Here is a 14,975-nt window from a genome sequence, read left to right as displayed (position 1 = left end):
GTCAAACAGAAAGTGTCCATAGAAACCCGCCTCCCCTTACTCCATTTTAAGTGAGGGTTTAGGCTCATGTGAAGACCAGGAGTCCAATTATCTGATAAAAGAAGATTAAAGTGATCACTATATATCTCTTTACAGAAACGAGTTTTTTTTCTCCTAGCATTCTCAACCCTTTGGAGTCAACAATGAAACATTTTTGTTGTTGTTGTTTGTTTGTTTGTTTGTTTACAGAGAATGTGTCCTGACATGCTGTTTAAACTGTAGCCTCTTTATTTCTAGTTTAGTATTTGAAAATAGTAATGGTTAGAAAGAATTGCTCTGTTCCAAGAGAGACCTCAGACCTTGCCGACTTTAGAGTCTGGTTTTACAGAAGGGAAACCTGGCTTCCGGTTAAGTGTCTACCTGGAGGGAGTCTGGTTCTCCGTACAGATTTTAGGTCATTGGGTAGAATTAAACAAGTCATGCTCATTCTGAAAATTAGGGGAAAAAAAGACTATGGAGTTTACAGAATCATCAAATTAGGTGTATGAGTTATAAAGACTGCTCTTTTAGAAGGAAGGGAGGTGACGTCCATTTGTATGTGGCTGTCACTCAAAAACAGTACAAGCCAGAAATCAGCTGGTGGCTCTCAAAGAATTAAATAGGCAGTGTTCTCCAGAAGAAGTTACTGCGTTAGTAATTGGATTAAATTCCAAATGAACCTCATCCCGTTTTAAAACTATAGTCATATTTGAATTAAGGTTCAAGACTATTAAAACCCAACCCGTTAGTAACTTGAATCAGCTATTGTTTATCAGACCCAAGCCTTGCTTTTAAACAGATTTTGGCAAATGCTTTAGGGTTCTTGATGAGGGCAACCACGGACAAAGTCTTCAATGTATTTGCGCTGTAATGTAGGTCAGAGAAAGCAGAGGTTGGCAAGTCATTTCCTTCTTGGATAGATGGCTATCTCTATAATATGGTCAACGAAAAGCAGGCGACGGGGCCTGTGGGGATCGCTCGGTGGTCAGGAGCACTTGCTGCTCTTGCAGAGGACCCGGGTTTGGTTCCCAGCACCCACATGGCTGCTTAAAACTTTCTGTAACTCCAGTTCCAGGGGATCCAATGCCCTCTCCTGGCTTTCCTGTGCAGTGCATACATGCTGTGTATAAACAATGCTTGCAGGCAAAACACCCATACGCATAAAATAAGAAAAAACAAACCAGTAAATAGGTGATAAGCTGCAAATGAATAGGAAGCTTGGCTGTGCGTGATTTTGGCTCTCTCTCCACGTCAGATGTAGGGTTCTGACTTGAGAGTCCGCATTGCGGCCGCGCCTCTGTGCGCCGCCGCTGCCGCCGCCGCCACCGCTGCTGCTGCTGCTGCTGCTGCACTCAGGGTTGCTTACCTTGCATAATGAACAGCCTTCCTGTAGCTTTCCTGTTAGCCTTGGAGATGTTGAAGTATCAACTGGTGTCCTTTTACAGGCTGTTAATGATGAGTATATATTTCTTTTTTTTTTTTTTTTTTTTTTTGTCTCTAGTTAAAGTAGTTTTGACATTTTTATATTTCTCGCTATCTTGTCCTTTAGAAAGTTTTTATTTTAAGAAAATAAAGATGACCTTTCCTTTATTGTGCAAGTGTAGTGATTACAGCTAATTTCTATTTGCACTTCCAGAGGCTCATTAGCACAGCAACCTTCTTGGAAAGAGGAAAAAAAAAAAAAAAAATCAGCCATACAAAAATCAGTTCTGACCAGTGCTACAGATGGCATGTAACTATGGCAGGGGGCCTTGTTTAAAATATACTAATATGATCCACATTCAAAATGTTATCAGGTTTTCCTTTTAAACCCTCTGACTGTGAACTGTCTTGCTCATGTGTGCGTGTGTAGCATTGTATATAGATAGCGTGGCCTGGTACAGGGTGCTCTGGCTTTCATTAGTCATAATTGCCATGGAAAGCATATGTTGCGAATATATTGAAGCTACTTCCGGGTCTCATTAATCAGTGTTCTAAATGCTAATCTCTGCTGCCCGGCTCACTCTAAGCAAACTTGCCCCTCCCCCGCCTTGGGTGCCAATTCATCTGTTGATGATGCTTTAACAAAAACCTTCAGAGAGCAACTGTGGCTTGGAGTTAGTGTTGCTGCATGCTCTCTCTCGGCAAGTTCATTCTCGGCAGTGAATTTTCTTCCTGCTTTGCAGGCCATTGGAGAGAAAAGAACAGCCCCCGATTCTGGCAAGAAGCCCAAGACTCCAAAGAAAAAGAAAAAGAAAGATCCCAATGAGCCTCAGAAGCCAGTGTCAGCATATGCCCTGTTTTTCAGAGACACACAGGCTGCAATTAAAGGTCAAAACCCCAATGCAACCTTTGGAGAGGTCTCAAAAATCGTCGCGTCAATGTGGGACAGCCTTGGGGAGGAGCAGAAGCAGGTAAGAACAGCGTCTGTCCTGGACATGTATTTAAAAGGCTACCAGAACATTCCGTACATCTAATACAATTGCTCCTTAAGCAAGCCTGTCTAAGCTACAGAATTAAAACACACGCAAACAAATCCAAAGGACTCTGCTCATTATCGATTTCTAGTCAACTTATGGGTACAGGTTCAGAAACCATTCACAGGAGACTTGGAAGAAATCCAGCCAGGAGCCTGCAAGCATAAACTTTTGATGATAATCTTTTCATTTTAAATAATGTGGCATTTCCCCCCTTTGTTCAGAAAGGGCCCTACAAAGGGATTAGGTCCGTCCTGCTAGCTTTTCCATTGATCATCTTTCTGAACCCTCATGCTATCCTGGTGCGTTTTTTAAACTTTGAAGCTGTCTCTGCATGTCTCATTATTGTTGCTGGGCACTTGAAATTTTATTCCAAGTTCATTTTTAAAGCTAGGTAGTGTGATGTGTTCAGAGATCTGCCATGCCGGTGGGATCTGCTTCCTCGGGGGCCTGCTCCTCTAGTCAGCTCCTTAGCTCAAATGGGGGGAAGAATGAGTTCCTTTGGGGTTGGTCTCCCCTACTTTCAGAAACCCCCAATTACCTTTAGTAGAAGTCTTATATATCTGTGGGGGAACAGAGCCCTAGCGGTGATAAAAACACAATGGCTGCTTCAGAAGGGAGGCCTGGAGAGATCTGCATCACGGGCCCGTTCTCGGAGCTGGTTCACTGGAATGAATGGTGCAGCTTGCCATGAGCTTATTACCATACACCCTACACCAGTGTCTGTCCCCACAGTGGAGTTCTAAAGAACCAGGAAACCACTGCAACAAACTTAACCTATTCTGGAGAGAGGTTTTTCACTTCATTCTCGCAGCCAGCCATCCGACTCTTGAAGAAAAACAAAGCCCAAGTCTTGTATAATGCACCTGCACTTAATGTAACTCCTTGATCTCACTCTGGCAATCTCTCATCTTTTATTATTCAAAAGATGCCGAAGATTGGGATGCCTCTATCTTTTTCTCTTTTGTCCAGTTAAAAAATATATATATATATTTATTTGTTTGTTTTGTATGCAACGGCTACTGTGTGTGTGTGTGCGCGCGCACACGCGCATGTGCTCTCGCTCGAGTGCACATACCTATATGTGAAACATTTGAAAACTCAAAGCCAGGGAGACTAGCTTTTTAACTGAGCTCTGTTTATGTGACCTAATTTGTGTAGCAGGTTTATAGCTAAGAATTTATAGCCTGAGGGTGGTGCTAATTGTGGTCTTATTTTAATAGGTATATAAAAGGAAAACAGAAGCTGCCAAGAAAGAATACTTGAAGGCCCTGGCTGCCTACCGGGCCAGCCTCGTTTCTAAGGTAAGCCTGCTGCAGTGTGGGAGCAGTCCCCGTGCACTGGAAACCTGAGCATGGTGCCCTCAGAGCTTGATGCCGTTAGCCCTCACCCACCCGACGGCGTGAACTGTAGGAGCTCCTGTAAGCAGCTGGAGCTGAGTTACCACTACTGGGTGTGCTGTCCTTTCTCTTTTGTGTTTGCAGCCATATTAACACAGTTTAAGTTGCCTGTTATTATTTCCCTGTGTGGTGAGTTGGGTCTAGGTTGACAGCCTCAGTTTGAAACTGGAGGTATGCTTGCCAGGCAGTCTTGAGCAAACCCTAAGATCTCTGGTGGTTACCTTCTTGTAATCGGCAGTGGTGCATTTTTGACCACTCGATTCACACCATATAAATAAATAAGCCTCATGATTACTTAAAATGAAATCATGTTCCAGGTACTAAGACACATAGTATATGCATTGCACATAGGATATATGGTGATGTATTTTAAAGGGCACTAATATACCAGAGCGGCCCTGCTATACATCAGTCAGTATTACCTTTATCTGAAAAGAATATGGACTCCCTCTATCTGTCTGTCTGTCTACCCATCCAGCAATCCTAAGAATTGAACCCACAGCCTCACACATACCAAGCAAGCACTACTGCTAACTTCCACCACCGATTTTACCAGTTACTGATGCACTTGCCCTTCTAGAATTCTGACGGGGCTTCAGGGTGAGTAGCAGGATTTCGTACCGAACTCGTTTCTTCTGAGAATTCGATTCCATTTGATCGTTATTGTCATCTCAAGTACATGAGGCCTCAAAGGCAGGCTCAAAGGGCTCTCTCTCCCTTTCTTCTCTTGGGCACCTGAGCTGTCCCCTCTTTGTGTGATGACCCACCACGCCAGCTGTGCTGAATCAGATCAACAGAGGGCCTCCCGCCTTTGTTGACAGCTCTCAGGACACTTCCCACTTCATTAGAGAGAAAACACTCATCAGGTCACTAGCGAAGCACTTTTTCTGAGAATCTGGAAGATGCCTACCAGTAAATACGCAGACTCTGAAGTCAGAGGTGCAGTGGGTAGGAAACAGGTCTTGTGGGCTCTGGGCACTGTGCTGTGTACAACCACATAGAGGTGTAGTTGATGACCGGGCAGGGAGCAGTGCGTGGACCAGTCTGCCTTGGGTTTACCCAGAGGCAAGGATGGGTGACCTTTGTGTGTGACGGTGTCACCAGTTGACCAGATATGATTTTCAACGAAGAACCACTGTCTCCAAGGGAAATAGCAACCCCAGCTGGGATCTTCCTGCCCATGACTGACTTAGAAGGGATGATTTTAAAATATTCTGACTAGAGTCAGGATTCCAAACTATCACCAAACGCACTTGAATGACCCTTCACCAAAAAGAAAGATTTTTAAAGGATAAATCTGAAGCCATTTATTTTCTTAAATTTAGTAGATGGTATTCACGGGGACTTGAGCTTTATATTTAGGTGGTTGGTAAGGAACTAAAGTCATAGATGAGGTAGTGTTCAGAAGAATTTTCGCCTGGACCCAAGCTCCCAGTTGGTAGCATCCAGTGGCCCAGGGAGGCTCCTTCCCACCCCTTAAAAAGCGGCTCTTAGGGATTTCACAAGTTAAAGAGGCGATCAACTGGACACTTCCAGACTTTCTTCCTGATGAGGGCGAATGTGAGTAAATCCTGTTAGAATGATTAAATGAATCTGGTGGATGGATGAGAATTCGAGAGCATGAGATCTTAGTCCTCAACCATGAGGGCCACAGTGAAAGAGAAGAGCAGTAGGTCTGCATCACATCCCCCTATAATGCGTGCCTCTGCGTGCGTTTCTTCCTTAAAGCTAGTCTGGTGATTTTTTTTTTTTAAATATTAGAGCATATGGGAGTTATATAATGAAATGGTATGTATTTTATTTCGTAAGGCCCTTAACAATTTCTAAGCATAATTTTGCATACCTATAGCACTGTCTTCCCTAAGCCTTTACAATAGGGCTCTCCAGTAACATTCAGTCATGTTGGGTTTTTATGCCAGAGAGCCTTGGCCCGTACAAGAGAAGCGTTTGGTAATGGTGTGTGTAGTCAGATCCATCGGCTACACTGGGTGACTCTGTCTGAGGTCATATCCAGGTTCCCTCCAGTAGCAGAATTTTATAAATCTCGAGTCACAAAAATACAGAAGTAAATATTTAAAATCATTAAAGATGTCTCATGATACTTGGTTGTACCTTGGTGTCCTCTGCTAACTGCCCCCCACAAAGAAGTAGTCCCAAAGGATGGGGAAGCAGCTCAGTGGCTGCGTGCTTCTCTAGCGTGCAGGGGCCCCTGAGTTCCGCCGGCACCACCAAACACAGTCAAGCAAACACTGTAGGCAAACATGGTGCTGTGAAAAATAAAGCATGAGACTCTCTTTAAGGTGGAACATTCCAACCATTTTCGCATGTGTAAAAGAACTTATTTTTGCAGAATTTTGTGTTTTGGGCACAAAAAAAAAAAAAATGGAATAGATCTATCCCATTGTTTAGTGGGTTATTACATTAGACTATGTTTTAATTTTCTCTCTTTATCTATAATTTCACCAATAAATTCTGGGCCTTTGGTAAACCGGAAACACTTCTGAAGTCACAAGTTGCCTCCATTTGGTGTCTTTGAAGAGTGTGGTTATCGTTTTTCCTATATTTGGGTGGTCCCTGAGGTAAATAGTTATGCAAATGGTCTTTTGACATTTTCTAGGGGTTCCCGTTTCTGGTGGTATCTCTTGTTAACTCCCAAGGATTCTCCAAGAACCAGAGACAGTTCTGATTGTGTAGTGTGCAAATGACCTCCGGAACCATAGCTTCCACAGGAGCTCAGTACCACACCGGGCCATGTTATAGGAAGGGGAATAGTTGTGTGACTCAGCCTTCTCAGAGATCTGGAGATGTGCATTGGTAGCGCTGTACTCTGAGGTCTTTCAGTGTGTGTAGCAGCAGAAGGGAGGCTAGAATGGCTACAGTGAAGACCTGTTATGTTTGAAATGTGTCTCAGTTAGGCTTTATCCCAGTTAATGCTGTGTAACAACCAACCACAAACCCTGGTGATGCTAAGAGATAAGCTTTATCAGAGAGCGCCAGGTGCTGGCTGGCCCTTCAGCTGGAGCCCTGCTCTTCTGTCTGATTGAAGGAATGGCGCACCTGCAGCTGGATGCTGACAGGGGCTTGGCTCTGGAGTTGAGGCAGGGCCATAGGTCTATCTTTCTGTGATGGCTGCAAATAGAGAGAGTGACTGGGAGGGTGCACCATCCCTTAAGGAGTCAACTCCGAATTGTAGCTGTTTCACCCTCATCCCATCCCAATGATCAAGCAAAAGCACCCAAAACAGCCCAGACTCAGAGAAAATTTGACTTTGCCTTCTGGAAGCGCTTAAATGGTCACATGACAGATGCCACAGGGACAGGGAAGCATGAATAATGTTGGCTAGTTCTTTCCTTCTTTTCTTTCTTTCTTCTTTTTTTTTTATTTTTTATTTTTTTATTTTTCTTTGAGTCAGTTTAGAGTGTATATTTATAGACTGTAACATTCTGGAACTTTCTCCCTCTACACTCAGGCTGCTGCTGAGTCAGCAGAAGCCCAGACCATCCGTTCTGTCCAGCAGACTCTGGCATCAACCAATCTGACGTCGTCCCTCCTTCTGAACACACCGCTGTCTCAACACGGGGCAGTCCCAGCCTCACCTCAGACTCTCCCGCAGTCACTCCCTAGGTCGATTGCTCCCAAACCCTTAACCATGAGACTACCCATGAGCCAGATCGTGACGTCAGTCACCATTGCAGCCAACATGCCCTCGAACATTGGGGCTCCACTGATAAGCTCCATGGGGACGACCATGGTTGGCTCCACAGCCTCCACCCAGGTGAGCCCCTCGGTGCAAACCCAGCAGCATCAGCTGCAACTGCAGCAACAGCAGCAGCAGCAGCAGCAACAGCAACAAATGCAGCAGATGCAGCAGCAGCAGTTGCAGCAGCACCAAATGCATCAGCAGATTCAGCAGCAGATGCAGCAGCAGCATTTTCAGCACCACATGCAGCAGCACCTGCAGCAGCAGCAGCAGCAGCATCTCCAGCAGCAGATCAACCAACAGCAGCTGCAGCAGCAGCTGCAGCAGCATCTCCAGATGCAGCAACTGCAGCACATGCAGCACCAGTCTCAGCCTTCTCCCCGGCAGCACTCCCCCGCCACCTCACAGATCACGTCCCCCATCCCCGCCATCGGCAGCCCCCAGCCAGCGCCTCAGCAGCACCAGCCTCAGACACAGACTCAAGTATTACCGCAGGTCGGTATTTTCTAAGGCACACGAGGCACGCGGATTTGAGGGAGGCGTAGGGTAGGAGGTGGATGGACTGGAACTTGTAAGTTGACTCTGGTTATGCAGAAATGTGTGACAGATCAAACGGTCCTCTCAAGTGTCTATTAGATAGGCAATAAGAACTGCAGTGTAGCTGGGAAGCATCTTTTAGCTGACGATACATCACTTTGTTTTTAAATAAGAAAGCTGCGCTCTGCCATGTGCTGCCTTTTTTTTTTTTAATTTATTCAGGCTATACCTACAATATGTGAATCAAACCATTTAGTGAATCCTGGGACACGCTGATGACTGCAAACTGGCCTTTCAGAGTCATAGAAAAACAATGGCCTTATTTCTCCAGAAGTGAGCGAACCACACCTCCAGGCTGTTTGAACTTCTGAAGCCCTAAAACAAGTAACTGAGTACAAAGCACAGTTGTAACTACCTGAAATATGAAGATCCAGTTTCATACAAACATTTGTATGATGTAAATACTTGATGGCATTTTTTTGTCATAAAAAAAATAATGTAAATCACAGACTTTTGCCAAAGCTCTTATTTTTTTTTCTAAATCTCTCCAGGAAAAAAAAAATGCAAGTGATTAGATTCAATTATTGATTTATTTACTTACTTCTACTTTGTATCCATGACTTCTCTGAATCAAACCATGGTATATGTTGTGACAATATCTATGGCCACTGTTAGCCCATTATGTTCATTCCGATTAGAAGAAATGTGAATACTATATTATGTGTTTTGAGTGACAAGTTTCGAAAAATAAAAACACTGTATTTTTAAAAGGGAAATGCACTTAAATGAAACAGTTATTACGAAAGTTAAGATTTAAAAAGATGAAGCAAGAGTTTTTATTATGATGTAATACCGGTAGAATATTGAATATTTAAAAGGCACACTACATCTGAAATAATCAATGTAAATATTTTCTTTCCAAGATGTAAGTTTTCATATCATGTGTTGTAAAGTTTTCCTAAACGAGGCTTTAACGTAAACACTGGTGACACAAACCATTCATTGCTACATTGCTTATTGTGTTTTTATGCTGTTTTATACTTTTTTATGAGTTATGATAGCAGCAATTAAGTTGTTTGTATTTTGCTTAACTAAAACAAAATGCTTTTATCTTGCTATAGAATAAACACATTTCAGTAAAATCTGTGGACTGTATTTTGATGCAACGGCAAGGACACTGTTCACTTTTCAAATAAAACGGAATGTCAAATTTTACTTTTGGTCCCTTGACTACGTTAAGATTGGGAACATGGCACCGACCAGCCCCGCGTCAGCTGAGCGACCTCCTCCATTTTCATCTGGAAACACCAGATTCATGACCAAGAATTTGGGTTTTACAGCCAATCACCAGGGCCCCCAAAAAAAGAAGGAAAATGATTTTTAAAATTTTTTTTTTGTTAAGATACAAATATGATACAAATTACCACTAAAAGACAGACAAGATGGAAGTATATGTAAGGCAAAAAAAAGAAGGCAGTTGTCTTCTGTTCAGGGCTGGAACTGGCTGCCGGTGTGTTATTCTTTCTATTAAAGTGAATGGTGGATCCTAATTTTGAGGCCAAAATAAGAATTTGGGTGCCCATTCTCCCCCCCTTCTTCTGCACTCTGTGGTGGCTTCTCTTTGAGAGCTGCGTGACCATGATCCCCAGTTGTCCTGCATGATTAATTACAGCATCTGTCCTGTCAGAAACTGTAATGGAGAGGTCTTGATAAAAATTGCAAATTACGGCTGGCACCAGTCTTAAACTGCTTATGATAAAATGAAAATTAAAACCAGCAAGTGTCAACGCTGACTAGAATCCTAATCGGAAAAGAATGAGGGTACATGGTGGCCCCCCGTTACTGTGCGCAAGGCACTGAAAAACAACAGAAAATGGATCCCTCAAAGTTGTACTTCAAAGGATATTTACTGTATGTTGTGGGTGATGAATAATGAATTTTGCCTTCAATATTTCATAGTCCTCTCATACTCTGTATTATGTACAAATATTGAACAGCGAGAGATTCTAATTATAAATTTATAGGTTTCTTGCTGTAGAAAAATTTATGTCTAAATTGAAGCTTTTCATAAGATGTATTAGTTGGCAGGTATCAGTGTTCAAACAATCTTAGAAGGATGCCTAACCACATCTACAAGGGGCCAATTGTGCTCCACAAAGCAGTGAGCTGCCTGCAACAGACCCATCAGGAGCAAAGCCAGCTCTCAAAGAGTCTCTGTGAATGGGGACCCATCACTGCATAGCAATAAGAACATTTGATATTCTGTTGTGGGACCTTTAGACAAATGTCTTCAAAATTAATTGCTAAACTACATGTGACAGTAATTGTCTCTTAGTTCTATAATTGTCATTTTGAAAACCCATGAAGTATTGCTGGGGAGAAAAAAAAATGTCACTGGTGATGAGCCTTAATTGCAAGTGAAGTCTGTTTGCAACTGTTTGCAGTTACAGGCCGGGTGTTGTTGCTGCTATTATGTGATCCTTTTTTTTCTTTTTTCTTTTTCTTTTTAATCTTAGATTTTTATCACATTTCATCAAATTATCTAAAGTTACTGATGGTCAATTCCGGGGGAAGGAAAAGCTAGCTTAATCACTACAATTAAGAAAATTAATCGCTAGGTAAAACTAGAGAGCAGCAAGAGACCTGAGTGATGTAACGAGCACCCGACTCTTGTTACCAAGTTGTTTTAATCGGGTTTCACAAACCAACTGCTCTCATACGTCGGTTTTCATGAGTGACTGGTTCTGTCCTTGCATGTAAGTAAGGTTTTGGCACCCTTTCCTTTAGTAGGTCAGAAATAAATCCAGGTGATGAAAACCAGTCTAAGAGTCATGGTACCTCACTAGTCAGACCCCAAAATTGTTCCACAGACTTTGAGAGTCTCTGTCTCCCCACACCCCAACCTTCTATGCCCTGCTGCAAAGACATCACTTTATTACTCTGGTTAACTGGCTTCCCTTTCTGCGTTCACCTGTATGGCCCTCTGATGAAGTGTATAGGACTTTTTGTTTTTAGCTGACCTGGGGTCATTAGTTCCTGACTCAAAAAAAAAAAAAAAAGAAACGTAAATGCCTTCGTGCAGCATAATTTCTGCAATACATTACCACCTGACGGAGGTCTGAAGGCTTTTTGAGACAGATGGATTAATATCTCAAGTTTAAGTAGGAGTCCGCCGCTGTCCACTCAGTGGGCTCCAGACATCTGAATGGTCGTCCAGTCCCCCTCCACACACACACACCCCCGCCCCCCTGGTTCTCACTTCACAGAGCATTTTCAGCACTGGACTTCAATCTAACCTTTCCTCCCCCCCTCACCCACCCCCTTTTGTTTGGCTTTTGTTTGGCAACAGCTGTTATTATCGTTTTTTGGTCAGCTGTGATTGCTGGAGGCAAAATAGGACCAGATGGTGTTTTGCTATGCATGAATGGAGCATTAGAGGAGTTGGGACTGAATAGGCCAAGTTTGAATGGTGTCTATGCACCACCTGCCTGCCTTAGCTGCGGCGCGCACACCACAGTAGCATGATCCGTCGCAGACCTACTAGAATCGGATGGGAACGGAGAGAGCCGGGGAGGATTTTTACCCCGTATTTATTGATCTTCCATGCACTAACAGAATAATGCGCTGTACAGTCAATTTGAGTTAATTGCATATGACACAGCATGCACATGTAATCCATCACTCTAGAATTCTGGTTCACTTGAAGGATTTCACTGCTCCATAAAACACACACACACACACACACACACACACACACACACACACACACACACACACATTTAAAAGAATATTCCACAATAATAGACTTAAGAATCTGAGGCTGAGGTTGGAGTGAGGGACGCTAGAAGATAGCTGAAAAGCGGTTTTTGTCAGCAGAAATACACAGTGAAGAAGCCCGCACTGTTGATGGAACAGAAGCTCTCGGAAGCGTAACCTGTCCCTCTATTGCTGCGCAAGCGCTATTCAATTGGTCTTGACTTGGAACATCTTAACTACATAGGTTTTTTTTTTTCTCTATCCTTCAGACGAATCTCAAGGAGGCATGTGTCCCCCCCACCCCCACCCCTGCCCCCTAAAGCTAAAGCTGGTGGATGAGTGTCATCTGCGTAGACTGGAAGCCTACAGGTGTGTGGTTGTGTGTGTGTTACTGAGGAAACGCTAAGCCACCTGGGAGATGTGGAATCAGATATGCAGGCAGACATCTCCATTTGCCTTAGGCCCTAATTACTTAAATTTACTTCTGCAGCATGCAGAGCCCCGTGATGGGTCCCAAAGGAGAGGCAGAGATAAATAGCACCTTCTGTTTACTTGGTATATGTTTGAAATTTTTCCTAATAAAGATTAAAAAAAAATCATAACAGGCCATCCTTCAGTGGAATCTTCAGGGTTGTTTTCCTTGGGGCAGGGAAGGTACCACCACACAGAAGGATTAGGTGTGCCAACAGGAGACATAAAACAAATGTGTGAAAAAAATTTACAACAAATGTGTGTGATTTTCCTTTTAATCTGAGAAAATGAAGATTCTCATTAGGAAAGGGAGAGATTGCAATTGGCTAGGGGTATTAGAGAAAGCTGTATGAAATGAACTGATGTTTATAGGGGGTTGAGGCCTTGGGGGTTGCGGTGGGGGCGGGACAGCTGTCAGAAGCCAAGATGGAAATCTTGACCTAAAAGAGGAGACATCTCCATCCTAAGGGAGGGCAGAAGAAAAGACTCAGGCTGGAAGGAGAGGCACTTGAAAACAGGAGGAGGGGAGTTAAACATACGTGGCCATGTGTTCTTTTGGCAGAGATGAACAGAAGTCCTGGGAAGGGAGTTTGGGGTGACATTTGTTGATGGTTTACTGGGGAGTTGTTAAGCTTGGGTTCTGAAGGTGTTCAGGTGAAAAGGAAAGGACACACACAAAGGGTTGTGACCCAGTTGGCATTTAAACCTGAAAGAAAAGTGGATCAGGATCCCCATTTGAGAATGGTCCCTCCATTTTTGTTTTTTCACACCGCTCCATGCTCTCACCATCACAAAAGCTAAATCAAGGCTTTTCGTTCTTTCCTTCTTTCTTTTTTTCTTTCGTGGCCACAGTAGAATAGGCCTTATCCTTATGTTAGCATCAAGAGAGATCATTTTTCTCATCTGCTGTAAAAAAGAAAGCTATTTTCACTATTGGTTAAAAAAAAAAAAACTCCCTCTTGGAGCTTGAATTCCAACATGACTGAGGATGAAAAGGAGCCCTGGCTTTGTTGCTGAGTCAAACCTCAGGCAGCACCAGGGGTTTGTAGGGGTTGTTGGTTATGGTCTCAATTTAATTTCAAAGAGGAATTTTCACAGACAGAGAATGGCGTGTGGGCGCACCCCTCTTAGCAAACGAATAGTGCCCTTTTGTAGACTACCTCATTATCTCTAGCACTTGCATTGCATGCTATACTTCCCAAAGCAACTTACCAGAAATGACTTCTTGAATTTCTCAGCCAGGTGAGGTGGGAATTAACACAGAACAACGTAGGAAACTGAGGCAGAGACAGGCACCATGGCTTGTTCCCGTAATTATTTTCAAGAGGAATGGTCAGAACTAGAGTAGATGTGCACTCCAGCACTCTGTTTAATCTCATTCGCTTTCAAGTATTTGAACATCCATGGCATTTGTACATGTGTTTGTGTATTAGGGTGTAGGGTGTGTAACGTATGCTTGTGGGTGTAGATGGGTGACAGAAATCCATCACAACACTAAATAGACTAATTAATCCATGTTTTCCTCATGGCTAGGCAAGCAGCAAGCCAAAGCAAGTGCCACCTAACCCATGTTCTCAATGGGGCACAGTGCCACATGGCAGTTTATTTTGGTGTGAATACTTTCCAGTCTGATTGTTTTCGCTACCACCACGGTGTCTTTCTGCCATTATTTTGTATCTGGCAAATGGATTGATTTGTGTTCAAGTATTAGGACAGTAGGCACCACGGCAATGCCAAGGCAGGGTATTTATTGCTTCATGTGTGTAAGAAAGAGGAAATTTTAAGGAAGTTGGTGATGTTGTGCATGATTTAAGGGGCCCAGAGAATTGATCATTTAATGTGGAACAGTAGAGGATGTATGCGTCCCTGGGAATAGTGCAGCAATCCTGTGGCACCGCACTTTATAAGTTTCCACTCCATCTCTGAGAAATATGTGCTTTTGCTGGGTATGGGAATTCAACCCAGCTACTTGTCAAAGGCATCATGTCTCTCATTAGCAAATTCTATTATTGTCTTGATTTTAAGTAAAGCACTAAACCTACCTCACAAGATTGAGTAGACTTGAATTCTAAACATACCTACATGGAAGGCCAGCCATGAGCATTCTGTGAGCAAACACTTGGGGCTTTTATTTGCCCGATCTTTGAGTGACTTCTATACACTCAACACCATAGTGGTTATTTTGAGATCTGGGTCTTGGGTTTATTTTCAGAGTTCTGCTCTACATTTTCTTTCCAACCCACTTGCCTTGCATCCAAGGATATATTGTTACCAAGAAAGATGCTTTTTGATAGCATTTCCTGTTATATGTCAATGTTGTCACTTCTCCAACATGCAGACAGAGCCTTAATTTCCAGTTTGTCACAATGAGCGAAAACGATGCCATGTCCTAAACCTGCCTTAATTGGTAATTTGCAAATTTGACACAAGATCTTAGTCCAAATTACTCAGGCCTGCTGTGCTGCTCCTCACCCTTCCTGCCCGTTCTTAATCCTCTCCTCTGTAATTGGTATTGAGCACGTGGAGCCCCGGGGGACAAATAGCAGCATCCAAGGAAATTACCTACATCCAGTCTGACCTCGTGTGTGTGCTTTTGGATGCCAAATTAAGACATCCATCTTTTAATGTTGGGACAGT

General features: G+C 43.2%; 1 protein-coding gene across 2 annotated transcripts in view; it reads left to right on the top strand.

Annotated features, from left to right (window-relative positions):
* The window catches only part of Tox3 (TOX high mobility group box family member 3), a 104,837-nt gene extending 95,496 nt beyond the window's left edge, over positions 1-9,341 (top strand). For both annotated transcript variants that reach the window (XM_051168696.1, XM_051168695.1), the window contains exons 5-7: positions 2,184-2,411; positions 3,698-3,778; positions 7,344-9,341. In XM_051168696.1, coding sequence (XP_051024653.1) covers positions 2,184-2,411; positions 3,698-3,778; positions 7,344-8,084 — 1,050 coding nt within the window. In that variant the 3' untranslated portion in view covers positions 8,085-9,341. The remainder of the gene's footprint in view (positions 1-2,183; positions 2,412-3,697; positions 3,779-7,343) is intronic.
* The last annotated feature ends 5,634 nt before the right edge of the window (positions 9,342-14,975 follow it).

This window comes from Acomys russatus, chromosome 26 (assembly GCF_903995435.1).
Source record: "Acomys russatus chromosome 26, mAcoRus1.1, whole genome shotgun sequence".
NCBI classification, from domain to species: domain Eukaryota; kingdom Metazoa; phylum Chordata; class Mammalia; order Rodentia; family Muridae; genus Acomys; species Acomys russatus.
Note: the sequence above shows the minus strand (reverse complement) of the source record. Positions and strands in the feature narration are given on the sequence as shown.